We start from the raw sequence: 27763 nt of genomic DNA, 5'->3' as shown, positions 1-27763 counted from the left end.
ATTATAAAAAAAAAAAAAAGTTACCTATCCTAAATTTCTAAGTTATCTTCTGCAGCCTTAAACAAAATGCTTGACACAGAATTCTCGTAACACCGTCTATTATTTTGTAAGTGGCTCGGAGCGGGGTAATGGCAAGCGACCGGCTAATTTCTGACCATCTGATAACGTCTCGACATATTGCCGTAATAAGACTGCGACACAGACTTCATAATTTATAGACATGGCACAATATTTTTATAGTAAATCTAAAAATTTGTGATCTTAAAACTGTCTCAACTTTTATAAGTGTTACATTATTCAGACTAAAACGTACTACATACCTTCAGTTTAACTGCACAGTTTTAAGTGAACCAGTTGAATTGTAGAATTCAAACTGTACACAAAACTGACAACTGTACAGTTTAACTGAAAAAAAATCTACATACGAAGTCCTGTAGAGGTTCTACCGATATAATAAATCTCATTTCTTTAATCAGAAATTCGACATCAATTCATGTGAGTGCAATAAACGACAGTCAATTTATCATCAACTAATAAAACATCACGTCACCACTAATAGAATATTAACCCTGCACCGGACAGGGGACGTGTAATGAAAAAATAATTTAACTTGATTTATAGCTTACTCAGGTCTTCGCAAATTGCGGCCAGTTTGGGACGTTTAAGTTAACTACAGGCTGGATACGACATTTAAGTCAAAAAAAAAGAAAATACTAAAGAGGTTTTATGTAAAAATCATTTGGGCAACCACGCCGGAGATCGATCGATTTTTATAAACACTGGTTGAAATGCAAATAAGCGTGTGTACTTTACGATGTAACGCAAACTGGTATTTCATCGTTAATGTTCAATCATTACGGTATTATACTATTACTTTTACGGTATTTTGATCATCGCACATACAAAAGTAAATACTAGAAATAATAATTAGTGAAGTATAATCGAAACATTGAGCGCAAGATTCTGAAATATCGGATTTAAACATTGCTTATATGGAGGTGCCAAACTACTCAATTTTTATTTTAGCAACTAAACAGTTGAATTAGCTGCGAAACAATCGACAATCGCAAAACAATTGTTCGATTGTTTAATCAAAAGTGTGGGCCCGCTCTTACTACTCTTTATATAAAAGACGGCTTTAAACAAAAAATTTGTAAATTAACCAAAAGTCAAACAAATATAACTCTTATTACGTTGCAGTAAAACATTTACGACTTTAAAAAGTTGGTTAAACAAAACACTTCCCGAAGCGTTTGTGATTCCCACGCCTTTGACAGTTATTCAAATACAAGAGTCAAGGCAATCAATTAAGCTTACATTTGTATGATATTTATATAATTTCTATAAAATATCAAAAGGAACATCTCAGAAATGTCGACTTCTGACAAAGTCCGTCCAATATTAGATTCGTAATTTTATTTTTTAAATAAATTTTCAGCTAAAATATGTAATTATATAGAATTTTTTAGGTCACAGACGCCTACATTCTTTAATAATTAATGTCATTAACAAGTAAATAAAAGCGCTCTTATAACCGTTGCCGTGTTTACCAAACGAACACAGCTTGTCAAGACCGCTCTAGTCAACTTTAGTGTCGCATACAGAATGGTCACTTCGACAGTTTGTAATTTAACTATTTATATTGTGTACTGTCAACCTACGATTAGCTTTTGTTCTAACTTACAATAAAAACACAAGCAATTACATTACTTTAATATTTGGTGATTAAAATTGTCTATAAATGTCAGGTTAAAGTATATATTGTGGCTTACCGATAGAGTCATTGTGGCTAGACTACGAATTAACTAAGTTTACAATCTGTCGGTAACAAAATTGCGCAAATACCAAGCGTTGCGACGTAATAGCACCGGCTTGTTCTCACTGCTGTTTGATTGTTTTTATGTCTCTATCTCATCGGATAAATTTAAATAAAACAACAAAATTTGTTTTACACGTTGCCTTTTGTTTTTACAACATATATAAGCTGAGGAAATGATAGTATGATAGAATATAAATATGCTAAAGAATTGTTTGGTTAAATAGAAACAAAATTTAGTATAGAAAAGGAGATATCGACGGGTGAAAGGCTATTTGATTCAACCGCCATTTTACGCGATATTGACTCATATATTCAGAATTTTAAATATAATGAAGTATGCAGAATTATAGTAATTTTAATGAAAATCCTTCAATTTAAATGATTTCCAGGATTTGTATTTATGTTTTTTTTTTAAATGAAGACTTTAAATGGCTCTCCTGAACATTTAACCTAATGGCGCTTAAAACAAATAGCCTTTCACCCAACGATATCATATTTTTACGCCAATTTTCTGTACAATTTTGATGAGAAACTTTGTCTAATATCAAATACCGCGCCAATTCTGAAATCTGCATACATGTAAAACTCTGCCGTTTGTTATATACTAACTTTGGTGATATAATCTAAGTTAGTTAACATCTAGTCAGCTTAGGTATTTAGCCAAAGTAATATTCGAAGTTGAATAATTTTCCTTTGTGTAACTGCAAGTAAATATGAAACATGACCGCAATAAAGCCATAAAAACAATTAAACAACAATGAATACGGCCAGGCGACGGTCTCGGACCCAAATCTCCCGTAATTGAGGTCCGCCGCGCTATCAGATACGCATAATTCGTGGTAGCCCTAACGTCAAACATCGGCCCTTCGCTTGACCGCTTACCCAGAAGATAGGGTTGTACAAGATAAACTTTATTATGTTTTATTAATAATTTTATTTTAAATTTTCTTAGATTCAAGTAATGCCAACTACACTGAATAGACGATGATGGTTTTGAAGCATACGGGCAAATTTTAATATCATTACTAAAAAGGATAAAAATTAGGAGCCCGCGGTTAATTTGATATTAATTTTAAACTTTAAAACAATATGAATTACCAATAGAAAAAGGGTAAAATAATTAAAATACAGCAACGTGTTGAGGATTCAATTCAGAATCGAGATGTTTTATAAAAAGTATAACAAAAGTTAAGCTTCTTTTCTATTAACAAAAAAAAACATATAATAATAGCCAAAAATAACTGGCTGGAAACGAAACCTACGTCATGGAATAGAAAACCGTAACATCTAAATATTAAGCCATGATAGTTTTACAAATAAATAAATATACTCTTAATTCCCGCGCTAGAGGTCGCTTGGATTACGCGGGTCCTTCAGCAAATATTTGTACACGGGGCGATGCGATTAAAATATTACGACAGTGGTCAGTTCGCTTGTTTGCATTAATTTCGGCATAGTTTATATTCGGTTTCGTTTTGCATAAAATTAGCATGAAATTCGATCGAAAATTTTCTTACATAAATATGCAATTATTATTTCATCGATATGCAATTAAAATGAGATTCAAACGGTTCATTTTCTTCTAAAAATTCGAGAATGAATTTACAAAATAATCCAAAATAAGTCTACAGTGAATAGAAACGCTTGTTTGCTCAGAATACAAATCTCTTACTAGTAAACTAACATTACAAATAATCAAAAATAATAGCACCATTCAATACCAAAACCTACTAGAAATTTCATTAATAAGCGCCATCTTTAAAAAAAGTATTTTTTGCGAATTAGCTATAAAACTATTATAGCAATCATACTTCATAGTTACTAATATTATAAATACGAAAGTTTGGATGGATATATGTATGTTAGTTTGTGTCTTAAACGGTGTTACGGATTGCAATGAAATTCGCACAGATGTAAAACATACTCTGGTAAAACTTAAGCTACATGCTATGTTTTTAAATACCGCGCAGAAGAAATGGCGAGAAAAATCTAGTATTTATAAAGAAAAGGTCCATACCTGTCTGACCAACACAATGCATCGTCGCGATACCTGAAACAAAACATCTTATTAAATTAAATTACTTCTAATCTACGGCAATGAAAACTAAACACAAATTATTCACATGAACACAATTGAGATATTTGCAATTTGTAACCTTTGTAAAATAGAATTCGTAATTTTACTAACATAACCTCTTTCAAATGAACCTCTATGATCTACAAAGTCTACGACCTCCCAGGCGTTAAATGAATAATTCAGATGCTATTGCGGGCAAGTGCGGCCATTATTAATAACAGGCTAACGCATTACTTCGGACTTAGGACTTGCAAACCGCACTGATGGAATGCTAACCCGGCTGATATATCGGTGACGATGTATTCAATAGTTATTACTGATGCTTTTACTCGGATTAAAGCGTTTGTCACAAATAAACTGAAATATCTATTTTAGAATAGCTTACTTCAATCACATAATAAAAAATGAAATAAACTAGTTAATACATTGTAATCATTCCCAAAAGACAGAAGGATAAGTTAATGGCTGCCGATTATAAAAGGTTCGGAGCAAAAAACCTAGAAACGCAGTGTAGTTTAAACAGTAAAGCGTATATAAAGTAAATTTTAATTGAAATGAGAAATTTTAACAAACCTGTCTAAACAAGTTTACCTTTATAAGTCTTTAATCACAGAATTATTAACACATTTATGTTCACATCATCACTTGAAACACTGAAACTAATAAATCTACAGAAAAATAAATGACGGATGAACGTTAGGAAATACTAGGAAACGGAATGAATGAGGGGGTAGTTGTAAAAAATATTTTGCAAGCAGTCGTGTAGTTCCTGAGTACCTCAGAATTTTCCACGAAACGTTCGATTTGGCCGATCGTCTTTTTTTTAATCATTAGAATAGAAATATTTGAATAAATTCTCTCTTCTGTTGAGTTCATAGACGAGTAAGAAATTTCTAGAAGTATCACTTAGCCATAACAGCTAGATGTAATTAAGTTTTTTACCCATATATCCACACTGAATTTTTTTATACCAATTTTATCATTATTTCTATCTGTCCATATATGTACTATTATAGGTTATTTTATAATTCATTAATAAAAAACCATACTCATTAAATAACTTCCATAAAATAATTTAAATCGAGTTTATAAGAGCTTGCTGTAAAACATAAATTGCTTAATAGAATACAAGTCGGATAAGTACTAGTACAGCTCTGTAGATAATCTAGGAAATTGCATTTTATAATGCGCTAGAAAATTAACAAGATAACTTAATATGCAGTAAAGTTATAACGCTACATTTCGATCAACTTTAAGAAGTATTAAAATAATAAAATAATCTAATATGTCGAAATGTTATCAACATATTAGAGCACAATACGTACTTTCTAAGAACTAGAAATAACATCTATTTATTAAACAAGCTTTCGCCAGCGACCCCGTCCGCGTGGAATTAAAAAAAACAAAAGTGAGTAGCCTATATGTTCTTCCAGACTATCCTCTACATATATACCAAATTTCATCGAATTCCGTTCAGCAGTTTAGGCTACAAACTCTAACAGACATCCATTCATCCATCTAAACTTTCACATTTATAATATCAGTATGAAAGTATGATATCACAGGTAATCTACTTCAGTCTTAATACAATGATGTATCTTGTCATCGTTAACCTGACCTTGACCCTACTGAGGGTCGGCACAGTAACTGCTCTTCCATGCAACTCTATCAGCCGTCATCTGAACACACTCCCTTCTTAAGCATATCCTCTTTCACGCAATCTATCTACAGAGTCTTCAGTCTTCCTCTGCCTTTAAAGCCACATACAAACTAATTTTTTTCTTGTTCATGTATACTGCTACCGCACTCAAAGTCCTTAATGGTTGCTTAACAATCCCTTAGAGCAGATTTAGGAAAGACGCCCTTAGTGACTATTATTTGAGTCCGATACTAAGTTCCAAATTTCAAATTTCTTAGCAAGTCCAATAAGCGCCCACATGTTTACATCCCGTAAAAACTTTTAATAAACCTTGGTAGGGGTTCGCAAATTTGAAAAATGAAATATGTCGAACTGACTTTATGAACGTTGATGCGACCGTAAATTCTGTTCTGTTCATATTACGATGCCTCATTCGCACTTTATTGTCTTGTTTTACTGCTTTATGCATTATCTTTAAATTTTACCCACTGTATTGTTAAATCAACAGTTACCTAGGACATCATACTGAAAACTGACTGACACTTTCAAATGTACACGTTGAATTGTAAATATTTTCTGTTTGTAGTATATTGACTTTGTTGATTTATATTTTACAAGCTTTTGCCCGTGTGTCCGTTCGCTCGGAATTGAAAAAAACAAAACTGCGTAGCCTATGTGTTCTTCCAGACTATCCTCTTCTATATACGCCAAATTTCATCGTAATTCGTTCACCCGTTTAGCCTATAAACTCTAACAAACATCCATCCAACTGAACATTCACATTTATAAGAGTAATATAAGTAAGATTGAATTCCGCACGGACGTAGTCGTGGGCGATAGCTAGTAACCTATGTTTGATGAAAACAGGGAAGTTGAAACACGAACATATTCGTTGTAAAGTTTAACGCCATAAAACGTAATAGAATTTAGTTTAGCGCGGCGACTGGCAATTGACAACACCGGTGCACCTATTTTGCATTTTATAACATCCATTCCACGTTTCCGAACATTGTTGACTCGGTAAGTATCGATTTTAAATTAAGAACATTTACTCTGAAATTCGATCAGTTTACTTGCAAAGAAAGATCAAAGAATTAGGATGGTTTTTAAATCTAAATCTGCAGCTTGAGTACTATTCGTTATTTCGGACATAAAAAAAATCACTTTAGCATTTAGTTTTTGAATGTTTAGTCGTCTTTTAGATGATTTCACATCTTTTATGCTTTTATTTACAAATTCACTCTATTTTTTCTAAAACAGAATCTGGTAGCGCATCTCACTTTTGACTGAATTGATTATATAAATTAACGCAGTATTTTGTGGGATATAAATACAAAAGTAAAACAATGTACACAAAACGGCTAATATTTGCACTCATAAGAGAAATAAACACCACGTGTGTCCTCCGAAACAACGTAATCGTCATGTTTGAATGTAAATTATCCAATTTGCCGCACGTTTCACGTCACACGCTTACCTAACTGTTGGCATAAAATTACCATTCGCCGACCTATCATAAAGTAATTTGGTAGAAAAGTATGCGAGTTTTCATACAATTGTCACAAAGATTGTTAAATCATGCCTCAGAATAACGTTTACTAAGACCTAAGTAGAAACACGATATTAAAGTTCCACTGCTCCTAAGGTAGATTCTCCGAACTTCATAGTTAAAATATTATATATCAGTCGGAGAGACACAAGGAACTGTATATATGGAAACTTACATCGATTTGTAGACCATTTTCTCGAATATTCTTCCAATAAGACATGACAGCTGAAATAAATTAGGCCAAGACATCAATTTACTAAGATTTTTTAAAAAGATATTATACTTCTCTTATCTATGAGAAAGTTTAGATGGATGGATGGATGTTTGTTAGAGATTGTAGCCTAAACGGCTTAACGAATCTCAACGAAATTTGGCATTTGAATGTAGACGATAGTCTGGAATAACACATAGGTTACTTACTTTTACTTTTTTTAATTCTGCGCGGACGGTGCCGCGGGCGAAAGCTAGTTTATAATAAATGTACCAGAAATGCCAATGTCACGAAAACCATTACCATGACACTAAATTTAATGACGTTTTCTTAGAATTGGCAAGGATCTAAAGTCGATCAGTGTGCACATACCAGTACAATAGTAAACATAACGTTTGTGTGCTCAGACGTACGTACTTTTTGAAATGAGAGTTTTAAATCATATCAAAGAATATATTACGCAGATCTCATTTTAAGTAGAAAAGTAAAACATAAGAGTAATAACTACTTATTAACGTTACATTTACTGCGTAACGGAGAATGAAGTAATACATAAAAATATGTATTCATATCGATGTAAAGTAGTAATTTAGATAAGAAAAACATCATAGACTTCGTTTATCAACATTCAGGAAAATTCAAAATTACGCGTTTTACATTAAAAATATTGTACTTATTGTTATTTCCTTGGTATATTAATTAATTGTCTATTATTAATATTCAGCAAAATTACTCGAGTATGTACGCTTCTGGCAACGTTTAATCTATGACGAAGTGTTTAAAAACAGGTCTGATAAATTAACAAACAGTGAAGGCAAATGTTTGTTGGCGGTAATATGCAGTCGACGATCTCCACGGCCCACTTATTTCATATTTGTAATTAAGCAACAAATCTTTGTCAATAAATTAACAGAAATCTATAAGTGGTACACAAGCCTTATTTAATTGTAATGATCTCCCTTTCTTATTTACTTGCTAGCTGTCCCCGTGCGGTTTCATCTGCATGAAATTATGAAAACTTAATTTTACTGTTTACATTTGTCAAATTCCTAGTTGCAAGTGTAAAAATTAGCGTTACCATAATAACCTTGTTTCCCTAATGTTGGCTGCTTGCAGTTTATTCTCTCTTACCAACATGAAGGTTTTTTTTCAATTTGTTTGTGTCGTAAGTGTAGGGCTTTTTATTCAAGAAAGAATTATTCAAATACATGTTGTGATTGCCACGAAGTACGAAGTATTTTGTGTTTATGCTTTATTATATAAGTACAGATAAAATAGATAACTCTAAGATGGGTGACTCATATTTTATATGAAGCAAATAGTTTATATCAATAGTGAAATATACTTGCTATTTGGCTCTATTAACTAGGTACTAGAGCTGTTGGATTTTATAATTTTTCGTCAAATACACAAACATCAGGTATCATTCTTTCATTGTAATATAAATAAGAAAGTTTAAATAGAAGGATGGATAGATGAAGTATAACATATCTAAAAAAATGGCACAGAAGACATAATCTGGAAGAACACTTACTTTTAAGTCCTTAATTTCGCGCGGACAACATCGGGGACAAAAGGTAGTTGCAAATAAGTTTCAGTAAACAATAGTCAGAGACATTTACGGTAGCACAGATAAAACAAAAGCATAGACAAGTTGGGCGAGTGTTGGCACATGCGAGTGCTGTGTTACCCTGTATATAATTACAGGGAAAAGCAATTAGCAAATTATCTCCCTGGACGCGGTGGCCGGAGATAAGACAAAGATAAATATTCTCAAAGTTACCTGACACCTTGTTAGCGCGTGCGATAGCGGCTTGTGTATAGCACACAGAATAGTTTTAAACTTGGATAGTTCTTGTTAAATGTAAAATAGAATTGTCATTTACATTTTTGATTTTTTTAAATAAACAAAAATGCAATATGAATTAACTATAACAAATTAAGGTAATCCTAGTATGTTGAGTGACGGACAGCTTGGCGGATATAGGAAGGGGAAATATCCTCTTTATATGCGTTTCCTCCTCCGTCGATTAAGGGTAGGCTACGCATCCGCTATTCCGAATCTGGGCAGCGGTCACTTCACCATTTTGACGAATTCAGGTGGCAACTCGCTCGTTTGCGACCTTATGATATATAAAAATCCACCCATCTAAACTTTCGTATTTATAATATTAGTAAGAAGTAAGATAACTAAATTTCTTACATTAAAGCAACTGTTTTGCTCTTTTTCTACATTAAAGGATGTTAACAATACTACTAAACTTGAATTACACATCAGTCACACTTTTTTGATCTACGGACGCTGTAAAAAATGCAATTTAGTGACCCGAGCATCGCCGGTCGTCTGCCATTATCGCTTCAGTACCTTCCGATCAGTACCGCGCTGCAATCAATAATTTTCTATCAATGACCGCGCCAACCGCTTATTAACAAAGGAAAAAACAACTGACTGTAACCAAGATTATTGTGATGGCTATTCCAAAATATTTTATGGACATTCTTTTGTAAATAATAATTTAGATTTTGCGTATTAAAAAACAAGAAAAAAATGGTATCGTCAAATATTGACAAGACTGTTGTTGGATTAAAAGCAAAAGAATATAAAAAAAATCCAAATGGTATTAATTAATACTTATATGAGTTCATTCACGTCAATTAAAGAGTTTGTAATTAGATCTTTCACAATACAAACTAATTCAACACATAAAACTAATGAAATGCCCAAAAATGTCACTCACATTGGAATCAGACTGAGAAAAAAAGTTTTAACTACAAAACGACCTCATTTCGTCGAAAATTGGAATTGCTGTCCGACTGCCGGTAACAGAATATTCAGTTTTTTTAACATGGCAATGTTTTTGTGTTGAAATTCATTACGCGTTTGTTGTCTTGATGACAAGGTCTTGTGTGACCGTACGTTATGGCAAGCCGGAATAACTTTTACACAATTTAAAATTTCAACGATAGCTTTTTATTCCTTTAAGTATCGGTCGCTAAATCACCGGTCTGTCAAGTTGCCAGGAGGTCTTTAGCGGCTTTATAAATCACATAGACTCAGCCAGCGACAAATCAAGGAAAGAGACAGGCCTCTAAATACATTAAAGTCCTTCTATTTATGTCTATTGTAGTTTATCTAACTAATCTGTATCTATACTAATATAATAAAGCGTAAACACACACTACTTTGTGGCGTCAGATGTCAGCAATCACAGTACATTTTTGAATAATTCTTTCTTTAATAAAAAGGCCTACACTAATGCTAATAATAGCGTGAAAACATGTCTAAAGCGTAAAAAATATTAGGGGGTAAATAAATTGGACAAATTCACGAGAACAGCTAGCCATTAGTATAAAACCAAACGGTATCAGCGATTAACTATTTTATTTGAAGCAAATACAAATTTCTAAAAACAACAAAAAGGCTTATCCATAATATTCCAACGGGGTTACGATCCCGTTGCAGTGTAAAATCACTAGCGCTATACATAATTCCCACAATATCACCGCCGCGACCGACATAACCTTTCACACCTAGCCACTTGAACCCAACGCGAAATTGTACAACCCAAATTATAACATTTCGTGTTATGTTAAGAACTTTTAATGTTTTTCAGCTATAATATTCCGTTGTTTTGTTAAAGTTAGGAATGTGTACATTAGAGTAAGTTTGAAAGTAGCGCCAGTGGTAGAGAAATTGAGAAGCAAAAGGTTAGCGTGGTACAGACATGTTATACGAGGAAACGATGGGGACATAAACCAGAAAGTGTTAAGATGTAATGTGGATGGCTACAAAGGTAGAGGAAGATCGAAGAAAGTATGGATGGATTGTGTGAAGAGGATATGCTTAAGAAAGGAGTGGATTCAGACATGACGGTTGATAGAAATGTATGGAAGAGCAGCACATACTGTGCCCTCTACCCTCTACCGTAAGGGATATGGGCAAGTGGATGATGATTAAGTTGTTTTGTATGTACGTTTAGTACTATTTTCTTAATTATTTTTGTTGCTATTGGCCTTGTTTATCGTATCGTATCACACTTCAAATACAGATTTTAATAACGCATTTCCACAAAATGTCGTCATATTCAAACAAGGACATTTAAAATATATATTGACGAGACATATTTTTGTCGGTACTTTCTCTGTAAGGTACTATATCAGTTTTCAAGTTTAGTACGCCGCTTCGTGTCCTTGTATAGATGTGTAATAAAACATTTTACAGAATTATAATAAGCTCCAAGTTTTGTTTTAAAAATAATCTAAAAAGTATTATAAAAATGTTATTTATTTAATGACATCTAGTTTTTTTTTTTATATATATTATTTTTGAATATCTTTGCATTAAAATAACAAAATAAAGTTAGTTTCGTGTGAAAATGTCAGTTACCGTTAGATGAGAGACTCGTGAGTCTAGGCATCGGTTGTATACGTGTTGTTATTAGCGCAATTATTCCGATCGTTGCTTTGATTTGCTGGCTGCATGAATTTATCGCCTCATTTTCTATACCTGCAAAAAGTTACCGACTAGCTTTGTTTATAATAACAAAGCTACAAGTTTAATAGTTAGTTTGTTTTCTGAGATGTTGGTAGTATGGAAGAGTTTTGGCATTATTAGTTGTAATCGTTTTTGACCGACTTCCTAAAAGAATGAGGTACTCAAGTCGTCTGTATGTTTTTTTTATTATTTTTTTAATTTTGAGTAAGTGCTTGAGTCCTCAATGAAATTTTACCCACCATCCTCGCCTAAAATTTCGATTAACATTTGTCTGGACCATGCTTACCTATTTTGCAATGCGATGCTTCCTAACTTTAAAATTAGACTTTAATCTAGTTTTTGTAAGACCTAAAATTGCGTGAAAATCTTTTCACAGGTGAAAAAATTATATTAATCGTTTAAAGCTTAAAGCAATCGATATACTCGGCTTATATGGCTTATAAAGGCGGGTACACATTAGGTATTTTTAGACCGCTCAAAACGTTCATAATGTGCACCGGGGCTATAGTCATAAAATAATATTCCATAATACATTATAATAGTCGCCATCCCGGGTAATGTTCGTAAGTATTGGAATTACAGGGCGGTGCGTTCGGGTCTCATATAGATTTGCTGTGGTGCAAGTGACAAAAATCTGCGGTTCCAGGGACTATAATTACTTTAAAAAATATTTATGTTTTCATTTTTTTATTCGTGTTTGATTATAAACTTTATAAAATTCCAGACATATTACGTTAGTGAAGCATAACTTGCTTCATTTTTGCTTTCTGTAACACGTATTTATTTAAAATGCTGGTGACTCCTATGGCCCTACTTCCCGTTTGCATACTTATCATACATACTAATAGTTTCAATGTTCACTAGATAATTCATTTTCAATAACATCCCGCTTTGTTTAGTCTTTTTCTTATTGTTTGGACCACACACACATATCGAATCTCATCGTGCGACTTGATTGGTTGCGGGTGGCGAAATTGTTCCTCGATGATGATTCCATTCATTTCCATGACAGATTATTTTTTTTAAATTCACAATGACTTCCTAATTATGCTACACTGTTACACTTTATTTTTTTAACATTTCCACTTTTATGCAGTGACGATACATTAAGAAAGAGATAAGGCAAATATAACAACCTTAATCTATACTATTATAATAAAGCGTAAACACACACTTCTATGTTCCCTAAGATGTCAGCAATTACACCATATTTTCGAATAAATCTTTTTTTTTGTAAAAAGCCCTACACTTTCGTCATGCTTTAGGCATTTAGCCATTAGACTATATACGCTATTAGACTTAGGGGGTAAAGATTATGGATAAAAACCCTAATGTGCGAAAGAGGCCATAAGTTGCTGCCAACATTAAGGAAGCAAGATTGTCAAGATTTGTCATGTCATGTCATTTTGACATTTGCTATTGATAATTTGACACATGTAAACAATAAAATAAAGCTTTCATAACTTAATGCGGATGAAGCCGCACGGGATCTAGTTATATATAAGTTGGCAAAGGAGCAAATGGCCATTTGAATCCGCCGAAATAGAGAAGCGATGCTGCCCGCAGACAACTGCAAATTTAGATGCACTACTTAACTTTTAAAACAACATTTCCTGTATACATAAAAGTGATATACTTTTATAAAAATTAGGAATATACTTATTGAGAATTGAAAAAAAATATGTTATGAAACTTATTTATAGAAAGAACTAGCGTAGGTTTATGTCGAAACACCTAAACCGAACATCGTTATCGCATTTATTTATAAAGGGAATGACAGGGATGGGAATATATTTTTGTGTAAATGTTTCGGCAATGGAAGTGTTGGGTTAGAATAAGCCATTTTATTTTAATGACAAAACAAATTACTCGTACATACTCGTAAAAGTTTGTTATTTTAAGATCTTTATTAACCAGTGATATTATACTTGCATTCTATCGACTTTTTAAATTAAGTACTAAAAGGGTTTATAGGTAATTTATATTTTAATTTTTTCTATAACTTTTTTATTTATTTTTAAGAGCGCTTTCAGATCACTTACCTATACCTTTTTTATATTCAAAATGCTTATAAAATTTTAATAGCACTATCATATCTCGTTATCACATCTTATCCCGTGTTATCTTTAGATACACCAAACCTTAGTTTATGAGCGGTCGAGTCATATACATGATGACAGAGATAAGTCATTGTATCTGTTCATTCACTTACTTATACATTACTTTTGTAACTTCGGCAATTATATTTTTCTGTCTCAATTAACATTACGTAATTCACTTCTAGGTTTATTAAAAAGCTTAGGGAATTCAAGAGTTCCAAATCTTAAAAACTTTAAGACAGAGGAGTATCCCTGTCAGTCTCTTACAAATTATAATAAAACCATCAGTAGTCAACACTGGCTTAGCCGCTGAGAGAGAGACATATACAATAGAATAGAATAATTAACTACTGCGCATATCATCTCTTCTCAGTAAGGACTTGTAATTTACTGAATCAGATTTTATAATATTATAAATGCGAAAGTTTAGTTTGGATGGATGTATATTAAAGTTCGTAGCCTAATCTGAACGGATCTCGATGATATTTGGCATAGATGTATAGGATAAAATAGAAGAACGCTTAGACTAATTACTTCTGTTTTTTAAATCCCACGCCAACGGATTCGCGGGCTAAAGCTAGTTAACCATAATTTACTATACAGTTTGTATTTAAAATTGTCCCGATTATCTTCATTGATAATATCGCACAATCAAGTATCTATGATAAAAATACACAAACAATAGAAAATCAATTGATTAAGCGAGGATTTAAAACAGATTTCCATACTTATCAGATTTCGCCTTATTTATCGTGTCCACTATCTGCGCCGGATAAAGCAACAGGCTCCGTGCTGTTAATTGGTACAATCTTAACTTTATACATTCAGATTGTTATGGTAATTAGGGATCTTTCCTCTTCATCTCGCCTTAAGTGGCGTTCTCGTCGATTTGTCCGAGATAAGATAGATCAAAATTTATATTAAAATAACATTTAAATACGTCCCTGTACATTTTTATATGCAACTTTGATGTTTCGTTTTCTACCATTTAATTTGCATGCATGGGACGGATTAACGGTTTGATATTTATAATCTCATATCGTTTTATTTATCACAAGATTCATTTATATCTTGTTTATATTCGATTTTAAATAATTTAAAATAGCATAAAATGTTCTCAGACCTTAATCTCTGAGTAGGATCAGATAAAAGTTTGAAAATATGTAATTCTTATACAGACTTATCGTTCAAATCGGTTTTTAACTAAAGTTTGGAACTTATGAGTATGATATAAAGATTTTTAACTGATAAATGTTGTTTTGGTTATCAAATAAAACAAACGTAGAATATATCTTGTTATTGATTACATTTGAATATTGACGATGTTTTTTTATGAGTTCAATGACAAGCAATGAGACAAATTATAAAAAAGACGTGAGAAACATCTTAAATAGATGACTGCTATTTCTAAATACTTATATTATGAAACAGAATAGACATTATCAGGTAACTGTCTAGTTAAATAACTATAGGACTAGGAAATTAAGAACGCAAGAAAAAAAGTATGCAAATCCTAGTATAATGTTATGTTATGTCATCATGGGTTTATTCATTAATATGATGTACTTTTTGGATCCCTACTCTCCATCTGGTGATAACTGTGAGGCATAAGGCTACCTCTTCGCTCCTATATCTAATTCACCTGTTTTTTACAAGGTTATTCCGAGATTATTAAAATATTATTTACTTAATAAATAATGGACGGACCCTAAAATCTATACACATACAAAAATTGCAGTGTCTGTTTATATCCAGATTTCGAGAAGATGATGTATTTACGTTGCTAATATCAAAAATCGCATTTAAAAAAAATTGTCTGCCTGTCTGTCTGTCCGTAAACGGCGTTTGTTCCGGGTAATCTTAACGGCTGGGCCCATTTGGACAAAACTTTCACTGGAGGGTAGCTGACAAGGATAGGTATATCACAGGCTATTTTTTTTAATTCCAAACTTACACTAACGAAGTTTGAGAGCGACAGCTCATATTTAGTAATATCAAAGAAGTCAAATGAGCATTAAGTTGGTTGATTTGGTATTTCTGAGCGCTGTATTATTTTGCCCAGGCTTCAGTTGTTAATGAATCAGTGCAGACTTGCTTTATTTCGACAACAAATCAGGATAAACGGAATGCATTTCGTAATAACATTACTTTAAAGCAAACGAATGTATCGAGGTCAATGAGTAAGTACACAAGTCGATGTCGAACAATGAAAAAAAGTCGAAGTGTAATACTTTCGAGAAAGATGTCAAAAGTATTATTAACAAACAAATGTCTCACGGTAAGGACAATTTAAACAAATAAAGGCAACGCATTGCGGCGACATTCGCAGCGTGAATCCGAACAGCTTATTTTCCCTCGTTTTCTACAGACATGCCGCGCGCGATATCTCACACTTTTTGACGTATCATTAGGGTGACTAAGTGTTTTAAATTCCCTAACCTACAAAATCGATGTCAAACATTATGAAAATACGATGTACATATCTTATTTTTTATATATCTTAACATCAAACGAGTCTACGGAGAACACAGTTTTAAGTGAAGCGGGACGAAGCGGGATGCGCCAGGTTATTGTGCAGCGTGCAAATGACCTTGTGCCACCAAGGTATTTGAAAAGCGTAATCACCTCATATATGTCCTAACAGAGAGATCGATTTTAACCTTTATAGGCCTGAGTTAACCAAGTTGGTACAGAACATTGTTTAAAAATTAATAAGGATAGTATTATTAGCTTTATGGATTACCCGATATAAAGAACAAATCGAGACACCCTACACAGACCGCAATGGCATCGATTTATCAAGCGTTGCGTTTTGTTTTTTCGAGTAATTTTGAATAATTTGTGAATGGCCGATATCGATGAGGCGCTTGTAATTTATAAGTGGTGTATTCTGTTAATTAATGGAGGACATTGTTTTGTTCGTGGCGTGTTACGGATTTTATTGAATTTAAAAGTATTCCGCACGGTAGATAAAGACAGGGGGAGAGACAGCGAATGTTTTATGTCGTTTTAATGATAAAATTGCAGCCGTTTCTTATTAAACCTTTGTGAATAATAATTAGCAACAGTTTTTCATACGTTACATAGAAGATATTTCAACAATGTAGGATAAATAAAAAGTTTATACTCTGTACATGTTTTTTTTGGCAAGTAAATTTTTAAGTTGACATTTTTATTACCAATTAGTTCTTATTCCAGCTGTATCCTGTGTCACTTTTTAGACAACTTCAGAACAGGGAAAACATCTGTTCATTTAATATTCTTTTGAGTCGACCAATGTATTTGATAAAGTCGAGTTGTAGGACAAAGTAATAAAATAAGCCTTAGAGAGTAAAACATGCAATAATTTCAAGTAACTTAATTTATTTCTAACCAGCTTTCGCCTGTGATTCCGTCCCTGTGGAATTAAAATAAAATAGTGAGTAGCCTAAGTTTACTTCCAGACTCTCCTCTAAATCTATGCCAAATTTCATCGAAATCTGTTTAGCAGTTTAGGCTACAAACTCTAACAAACATCCATCTCTGTAAACATTCGCACTTATAAAATTAGTTAGTAAGATAGTATGCACAATTTTGTGGATGATCGGATTGTAGTTAATATCTTATTTTTTGGAGTATAAATAAATTCAAAAATTCCTTAGGAATCCTTTGTTATTAAGCTCGTATGACACGCATCGAAGTAGGTTAACAGGCGTTTCAACCGACATGCTACATCATAAAGCCTGTTACACACACTCAGTTTTATTTCTTCGATCGTTCAGATAAAACTGAGCGTGTGTACCGGGCTTAAGACAGCACAGTAAATATGTAGAGAACCCCTACAGTTCGGCGATTTGTCTCTGGACAGAGAAGCGCGCACTGGCCCATAACTCTCATGCGACCACAGATAATAAAATTATTTATTCAATGAAACAAATAGACTATAAAGTGTGACTTTTGTCACTGTTGCCTTGTACGAGTTAATAGCGTATATAAATAAAAGGTAGACACCGATGTCTGTGCGTATGTTCGTAATTTAATACGTCAGAAGCATACATTACTTTGGGATATGATATTAATAACTAAATATAAAGTGTTTATTTAACTTTGTATGAAAAAGAAATACTTTATCATTACTCATTACTAAGAACTAACGTCTAATCTGTATTCGTAAAAATTAGAATTAACAAGCAATCATGTTGCAGAAAAATTTGTAAAGCCGACAGTTTAAAAGTTGTACAAAAAAATTGTCGCATTTGTAAAGGGAATCGCGTTTATGAAGCGTCCCTAATACCATTTTAAAATGTAAGCTAATAATGGAAACTGCGTTCAGCTAATAAAAGAACAGACGGGCGTCGAGCTCGAGGCTCGAGGGAGCTCACTGAGCGCCTTTTAATTCTCACACCCCATTTGCTGAGGAGTACTGCAGGCCGGTACTAAGGAACATAGAATGGTATGGAGACGCTGTACATCTTTCATGTTCAAAGAGAATAGATAACTTTGAAATCATCAGTATTTGCTGTTATAAAAGGTAAACAAAAGTATACGTTTTACAAAGAGGCATTATTTAGTCAGCATCTGCATCACCTTATCGTAATCAGTACATCAATTTTATATTGTTAATTATTTCGGTACAACCAATTATTATGACAAACAATACGACTCCACGTATGAATTGTTCTCAATGTTTTCCTAATTCTGTCCTCAGTCCGGCGCCCTTTCATTTGTGCTCAATTGCCTGCATCCCTTTGGCACATTTCTTTTATTCACACTTTTTATTTCCCCTTCTAAGGAATGTCAAGACGGTGATTACGTACTGCTGGCGAGTAATTATGACTGTGAATTTTTCACTAATATAAACGAACGAAGACTCGCGGAGGGTATTAACTAAAGGTACAAAATCTTGAGTCGCCGTAGTTTGACGAGGGGAATTTCACCTCCCCTTGGTCGTGCAAAAGCCATGCAAAAGCACAGATTACCGTGCGTTCAGCTGGAGATTCAGGGATTTCAAGTCCCACTAGAAGATAGCCATTGAGATTTTTTAGTAAGTCAAGTGTAATATAACCCTATCTTTTCTCCAAAAGGCAGGATATTTTTTAAAGATCTTCTCCCCCGACTACCAACTCGGGATGTATCTCTGACAGTAAAGTTAAATATGTGTGATAGATGAGAAATTAATACGTTTATTTGATATCGTAACTGAAAAGAATGCGTATTGTATCAGAATGTTAATAGTTTGTAACTTCTTTTCTTAAAATATCCTCTATTCAATATAAATGATTCAATTTTGTTTTGAATTCGAATATCAGTGTTTCATAATTTAACTCTAGACTGATAAATCACTTTCTAGTAGGTTCAATATGTTTTAAAGTAACACTAGCTTTCGGCCGTGACTCCTTCCGCTTAGAACTACAAAAAAAAAAAAACAAAGTATGTAGCCTATGAGTTCTTCCAGACTACTGCATCTACGCCAGATTTCATCCAAATCCATTCAGCCGTGTAGGCTACAAACTCTAACAAACATCCATCTAAACTTTCGCATTTATAATATTAGTAAGATAAAACATAAACCATTTAGAAAGTAATCAAAATCCAATCTATACTAGAAACCAGAGTCAATTATTTAACCACACTGTCAACATTACGGGTGCAGTGGAGTTGCAATATACAATTTGTAAACATTATCTGAACCACAACACCGTTTTTAATCAATACTGCTTCGAGCTAGTGTTATACTTTTCTTATATTGTGGTCTATATATAAAGTACTTTCTAGTCAAACTTTTTATATAATTACATACTAACGTTGGACTTATTGCGATCTAGAATATTCATGTATAATTTTTTTAAATTTTTAATTACAAGCTATACTATATTAGAATCAGATTCCATCGATTACAAATAAGACCATAAAAAGATTTACCTCACACAAGCTACAAGACACGCGAACGCGCAAGAAACATTATCTAGATTTGCACATAATATTTTATACTTATTTACATAAAAGATAGCGGCATAAATACCAAAGAGGAATTATCCCCAATTTGCTTCTCTGTAAGTCAAAGGGGAACGATTAGAACCTTATTATCGACAGCGGCTTGCACGATTCATGTGGCAATCAATTACTAGACAAGACGCTGCAAATGCTGAAATTAATTTCTATAGGGCAATTAAATTTGCTGACACGAATCGGAAACTATTTACTGGCGAAAATGTTAGTTATTTGACATTTTATTACCAATACTAGTTTTGGCCCGCGACACCGTCCGCGTGGGATTAAAGAAAAACAAAAGTGAGTAGCCTATGTATTCTTCCAAATTATCCTCTACATCTATACCAAATTTCTTCAAAAATCGGTTCAGCCGTTTAGGCTACAAACTCTAAGAGACATCCAGTCATCCATCTAAGCTATCGCATTTATAATCATACCAATATTATAAATGCGAAAGTTCATATGTATGGATGGATGGATGTTTGTTAGAGTTTGTAGCCTAAACTGTTGAACGGATCTTGATGAAATTTGGCATAGATGTAGAGCTTAGTCTGGAAGAGCACAAAGGTTACTTGATTTTGTTTTTTTTTAATTTCACGTGGACGGATTCGCGGACGATATCTAGTGTTTAATAATATTTGTATCTGAGGCTATTATATATTATTATAGGTATATTTGGATGTTAAATTATACTATTTATCTGTATCACACAAAAACAACATTTTTCTCCACCCCTAGGTGTTAATCGTCGCAATTTTTTATTCATTAATACTAGTAAATAAAACGTACAATAAAATTCCTATTGTGTGCAAAACGGTACTTCTATTTATAACAAAACATTCGAAACATGGTGTAAGAAAATTTTCACAGCAAAGGGCAAGCTTTTGACAGCAACACCATATAGAATAGGGTTGTATAAATGGCATTTCCATTTATAGATATCGATAGAAAATTCGTATCGATATATCTTCTCTTGACGATTTACATTTCAAAAACCAAAACATTACATTGATAACTTTATGCGGTAGTCGCAAATTGCACTGCCTAGTACGGTCAGCAAAAAACACCAACCGATCAGTAAATAACATTAACAATGGAGTGATAAGTCCATCAGAGTCAACGGAAACGTTGCGATAAATTAAAGTACAGAATAAGTTTGCGACAATAGACTTAATTACGGATATACTTTTTATTGAGTTACATTGCCAAAGATAGACAACATGGTCACAAGAAAACGTCCTAGTTAATGTCATATGTCTATCATTTACAGTAGTTAAAAAATTATAATTTTGCAATTACTTATGTTCACTTTTGTCATTGTTAAATTCAGTATGAAATTCCCTTGTGATACACAACTAGATACCACTTGAAAGTAAGACTGCCTGTCCATTTAAAATATGCAAACTAAAGGTATCATTAACTATACAACAATATTTGTGTGTCTTCTTATCTAGTTATCTAAAATACTTTACGCCTTTTAATATGAAATGTAATTAAATGAACCGTTATCTACGAATAAACCAAACAAGAAACAAAATAGCTAGAATCCTTTCAGAATAAAATGCCATTTGGAAAACAAAATCAGTCTATATTTAAAAGCGATAGTTTTATAAAAATAAACCAAGTCTTTATTGACTAATTGAAGCGTATTTACGATCGCAACTGCAAGAGGAATTAAAGAGCAATTGCAAATAGTAAAGTTTTTTGACATCGTCTCCGATTTATGTGATCCCTTTTATTTGTTACCTTTTATGGATACAGGATCTATACTAAGTATCTTCTATAGAAAATACTCGATATAGTTTTAAAGGAAACGATAAAAAAAATACCGCGTAAGTATTATAATAGCGTGGGCACCTGAAACTAAACTATCGCACAACTGTTTAGTCCCGCTTTGATTCCTATGGGCTTATATGCAGGTGCTACATAACTCGATTTTTATTTATGCAACTAAACAGTTAAACTAGCTGCGAAACAATCGACAATAGCACAACAGTTGTGCGATACTTCAGTCAAAGGTGTCTAAAACAATAGTTTACAGAATAATGTGGCATTATTTACTTATTCAAGTTGCCATATCATGGGTATATGGCTACCTTTTTAGTACATATCCTTTTTGCGTTATATTGTCTCTATTTGTCAAATGGCAACACCATTTGACTGACTTAATTATTAAAAACATAATAGTCTTAATTACAATTCAAGAAGCGTTCGTGCGACGAATGTTTGTGTGGCCCTTTCTTGTCTGGCTTTGTGTCCATGAATAAGAGTTAAAAAATGTATATATGATTAATAAATCACACATTAAATTTCTCGCTACAATACGTCTTATCGAATTTGAGTGTTTGGAATTTTTATACATTTACATTATTATAATGCTGTATGAAGAATGTGATACAATATTCATGTTAATGTACTTGTAATTACAGTACGTTACTTATCACAATTTTATTATGTTTTATATCTATAGAACTAAAAGCATAACGGATACTAGAGATGTAAAATTAAATAAAGTTGGTCTCTAAACGTAACTTTTCATTTAAAATTTCGCATTGATATTGCTAATGGCGTCTTAAATTCTTGAGCTCCCAGGAGTTTAAGCACTTGACTTGTAATCCACAGATCGTGGGTTCGACTCCAGCCATGTACCAACGTGATTTTCATATGAACATCATTTACCCGATATTCTTAAGATAAACAAAAAAAAGGTAAGGAAAACATCGTGTGCAACCTGCACTTATCGGGAAAGAAATTCAAAGATATATGTGAAGTCAACCAACCCGCAGTGGGCCAGCGTGCTTGACTATAGTCTAGTCATCTAACTTAGAAAAGGCTACATACATATAGTGAGCTGGTGATGATATGATGATGATCGCATCCTCGTTTTTCAAAATAAACAATTACCTTAATATTGTTACATACTCTGTTTTTGACAATGTAACATTGAATGTAGAATGATCAACATTTCTGCATAAAAATAAACGCTGTTTTCATTACTTTTTCGTATATTTCGGAATACGAAAACACAAAAAGATCCGCCATTTATCATTGATATGTACAGTCAAGTACTTTTTACCGAAATGAATCGTAAATCGGATGAGATTCAGATAAAGTAATCTAATTCCGACACTAACGACATACAAGCACTTTTGAGAACTTTCCCATTCTGGAAAAAACCAAGCAATGACAACCCAAAGTATGCACTTAAATTATACCGTGGGGGTTATTCTGATGGCGTTCGTCATTAATTATTGATGATAAAGAGAAAAGAGGCTGACAAATGCAATTCGAATGTCGTGCAATCGACACCAGACGTTAATGAAGTGGTCCAAAATGCAGCGCACCAAATGCATTCGCCAATCGATGTAAGAACAACTTTTGAAATTCAAATTATCGCCATTTCGATTTCAATTAAATCGTTCGGTAGATTTTCGCGTGGAATGTCACCTTTTTTTCTAAATCGTATGCGGAATTGTAATTTGCGAATTGATTACTCGTTTTCAGTTGATGTTTTTCTTCGCTATCTATATAACAAATGCCCAATTAAGAAGTCACATTAAGGGTGAGTTGCATCAAATCGCCGGTTATCGTAAAAGTTATAATAGGGTTACAAGTGCAAAAACATATTCTCACAGAGGTTTTATGTGTTTTTCGTTTTTACAATGGAAACATTTAAACCTGAATGTCACTAAAGTGTCAAGTTGGTGTCAAGAATGACATTTACGTAAATTAAAATGTTTGGAAATTCATGTTTCGCCGATTATATTTATGTATCATACGCATGGTATTTTCTAGTGAAATAAACTTTTTGCCCACGAAGATGGAGAAAATGGCAAACTCTTGTGAAAATAAACTAGTTTGGGCCATTATTGAAACTGTATTTACTTTACTACTCAAATATGTAGCAAAAATGAAGCAATAAAATTATACAAATGTAAATGCATCTTATTTATTTTCCATATTATAAATTGTCCTGTCAATGCATATTATAAATTGACCTTTTATGGAGGACATTTTTTTAAATAAGAGAAAAGGGACAAGCGCTGTTGCTATGGCCTTAGACACTCGAAATTTGTCCAAACTGAATGTTTGGCCAAATTTCGAGTTCCATCTTGGAAATCCATTATTTCCGAGCACGCAAGACTTTATTCTTCTGGATTACGTATAGGATAATAGTAGAGATTTTCTTTTTCCATTACTTTTCCATTATTTGTGCTTTTGAAGATAAGAGCTTGTGACAGTTGACACTACCGAACTGACACTAACCGTAACGCTAACTATAACCGCCCAAAATCGGGCGGTTATGATTAGTGTCAAATATGACGTCATTTTGACCAGCGCAAAACTGGTGTAGCGAATATCATGAACATCCGAAGACGTAACCATCGGGAATGTGCTGGTTAAGGTTTATAGTTAGTTAATGTAACTCATCCTTAGTAAATTTTAAGGTTATTCCAAATATTACTGTTACAAATAATTTTAACTTTAACGGTAACCGGCGATATGGTGCAACTCACCCTTAGAGTGATTCCTGGTGATGGCGTAAATGTCTTAGTACTGGCGGAAAGAGCATTAGTCAACTTTAAAAAGTTAGACTGTATCTAGAATCTTGATATTTTAGGAATAGACTTATTTTTAAAGATTTAACTCTTAAATACCTAAAGTTTCATATTTATACCGGGGCTATAAATCGCATTGTTCACCTAGAATCTATTTTATTTTAATACTAACTGTTCCCGTGCGGCTTCATCCGCATAAAATTTTTAAAAACTTTATTTAATGTTTACATTTGTCAAATTATCAATAGCAAATGTCAAAATGGCACATGACTAAACTTGGCAATATTGCTTCATTAATGTTGGCAGCAACTTATGGTCTCTTTCCCACATAAGGGCTTTATCTAAAATATTTACCTCCTAAGTTTAATGGCGTGAAAATATATAGCCTAAAGTGTGACGTAAGTGTAGGGCTTTTTAATAAACAAAGAATTATTAAAAAATATACTGTAATTGCTGACATCTTAGGCAACAAAGAAGTGTGTGTTTACGCTTTATTATATTAGTGTAACAAACATTCACTGAAGACCAGTAGTTTTTACGTACAAAACTAGATGGCGCCACCTGTATTTTAAAACACGATGTTGTATCACATGCGCCTTAGGTTAAGTCATTTCATGTACATTACGCAAATGAGAGAAGTAAAGGGAAAACACTGTCTTCTCCACTTTAGTTCCTACGACGCGATTCTGAGTACATTAGCTTGCTGTATTGTGACTAATTTTATTCAGAATAGCACAGTAGTGTAGTTAAATTAGGTCGCTTGCGGATAGTGACGGCCTAATTTAGCAGATAGCCGCTTGCTGTATTGTGACGGCTATCCGTTGTTTGTTTTTTTAACATTTTTTGTAACTGCGTGTGGTTCCCAACCCGGGGTACGCGCGCAGACCAACCTCATTGGTAAATAACCAATAAACGACTTTTTTTTGCCACCCGGCTGTGTTTTCTTTGGCTGTTTCGGCTCAAGATACCCCTGCTCTTATATTAGTATAAAAAAAGTATAAAATATAAATCTATACTATTATAATAAAGTCGGTTTACAAGTTACTGTTGACTGATAATCTTCAAGTTAGAAAACAAAAAGAGCGTATCTCGAAAATATATAAAAGTATCGTTTTGAATTTTCATTAGTAAAAATAAAGTAAAGGGTACACTTATACATTTTGTAATTTGATTTAAAAAATTAGGCCTTTAAGAGTTAAGACTGATTCTGTTATTCAAAAAACCTGCTTTTATATTTTATACCGGTGTTTCAGTGTAAACTTACCTTTATATTCTTTATATAATTCACCTTGAACGATGATGTTGACATATTAAATTACTAGAACTATACGATCATGCAACATTGGTGAATACATGTGCAACTTTTTTCTGTCACATTTCACTTTACCGTATTAGTCTCTGATTATCATTAATTTTAATTCTGTATATGTGTTTTAAGCGCATCCTTTATGTTCATCCAATATCTCATTTGGATTAAAAATTGTATTCCAATTATGCTATAATAAAACTCCTATGAGAAAACAAGAGCAATAATAACTCGAATATTCATCAATTCATAAACGTTTCTCCTTGTGATATATAATGACATATGCTCGTAAATTACACGACAAGTACATTTTAATAAATATTTCATATAGTAAGAAACGCTATAAAAATTCTGCAGAAACTATATTGGACATATGCAGGTGTTAAAAAATATTCGACGTATGTCTGTCCACAGATGGCGCTGTTTTCAAAACTGGTTCTTTAGACATATATATTGATACACTGTTTTGGGAAGTGCGTACACTTCGAATTACATTAAAATGTAACCATAAGTGTTTAAGTTTACGTTTTCCGATATTAACAACATTGTAGCAAAAACGTTTTATTTAAATTACATATATGCGACTTTTATCTTTGCCGCTGCTTTTTTCCTTTTAGATTGTAAAGTGTACGGGCCTTTTAAGGCTATTTATTATGGTTTATATTTCGTTACAGTATAATGTCAAGCGAATGACTGTATGGGACCGAAATCTATACACCCAAGTTCACTTGCTATGTACCAATGTGATAAAACAGTTTTACGATTTTCGATTTAAATATGTTCAATCCAATGTTCTTACGGTGATGAAAAACATCGTAATGTAAGCTACATCGTGATTGACGCACCTGGTTGATGGTCTAGTCACTATGTGTAGTGTATACGACTCTTCGCTACATTTTATCTACTTAACTATAATTACCAAGAAGATACTTTTTTACTGTAAAATCTGTGATAAACCTAGGGGCTAGGCTATAGGCCGACTACAAGTTTTGTCTCATAATATGATTTTATCTCAGAATTAGCTATTGCTCGCAACTTTGTTGTCGTGTAAAATATACAGCAGAAGATATAAAAATAAAATACAGAAAATAAGTTAAATCGGCTTAGTGGTTTTTGAGTTACATCAATACAAACAAAAATACAAGTGCCCCTTAATAATATTACTCTAGATAATTTAATGGTAATTTGAGAAACATCGACACTCTAAATAACTATTAAACCGACAAAACTGCCGATGTTATTTATAGTACACACAAAAATAACTGAACTTGAAGGCTCGAAACACGTTAACCACAATGTAAACAGAACAATGTTACAGCTTTATAGATTTCTGTCTGTATTTTGTAGATAGCTAGTAAATAAACATTTTTAACACTGTATAATTAACTAGGCGTATAACATTGCATATTCTAATATCTTATTTATTATTCTCATTAGTATAACTTATATTCATTTATGTAAATAATTTGAAAATCACACTATTCAGATAGATAACCTCTTAAAGACAAGTCATGTAGTTTTTTTGGCGCTTATTTTTGACGTCGTCTGTAAAATTATCCTGTATTCCTTTTAGTAAGAGCGCACACGTTCGACTAAACTATCGCACTACTGTTGTGCGATTGTCGATTGTTTCGCAGCCAATTCAACTGTTAAGTTGCACAACTAAAAATCGAGTAGTGTGCGCACCTCCATAGGAGGTCATAGGAAACAAAGCGCGACTAAACAGTTGTGCGATAGTTTAGTCAAAGGCGCGCTCTGAGTTGATCAAATTACTGTTGAATGACATTACTGTAATTATAATAGGTAGACTCTAAAAAAAGATTTTAAACCAGGAATTAGATCGAGAAGTGAAATCAATTTGCTGAATGACGTATCGTTCAGAATCTGATATCCTTGAGATCGATCTAAAAACAATTGTAATTAGGTAGTTTGAATGAAACGGAATTTAAAAATAGATTCTTCATTTGATTTAGCGATCTTTAGATAAGTTTGCATCAAATAGATTAATATTTTAATTAAAGTTATCTCTGATAAGCCGT

General features: G+C 32.9%; 1 protein-coding gene across 8 annotated transcripts in view; it reads right to left on the bottom strand.

Annotated features, from left to right (window-relative positions):
• LOC106104251 (protein trachealess) overlaps window positions 1–27763 on the bottom strand; it is a 144144-nt gene that overhangs the window by 112040 nt on the left and 4341 nt on the right. For all 8 annotated transcript variants that reach the window (XM_013284236.1, XM_013284237.1, XM_013284235.1 and 5 more), the window contains exon 3: window positions 3837–3869. In XM_013284236.1, coding sequence (XP_013139690.1) covers window positions 3837–3869 — 33 coding nt within the window. The remainder of the gene's footprint in view (window positions 1–3836; window positions 3870–27763) is intronic.

The sequence above is a fragment of the Papilio polytes genome, unplaced genomic scaffold (genome assembly GCF_000836215.1).
Source record: "Papilio polytes unplaced genomic scaffold, Ppol_1.0 DF823691.1, whole genome shotgun sequence".
NCBI classification, from domain to species: Eukaryota; Metazoa; Arthropoda; class Insecta; order Lepidoptera; family Papilionidae; genus Papilio; species Papilio polytes.
The sequence above is the reverse complement of the archived record's forward strand: the minus strand, read 5'-3'. Positions and strand labels throughout refer to the sequence as shown.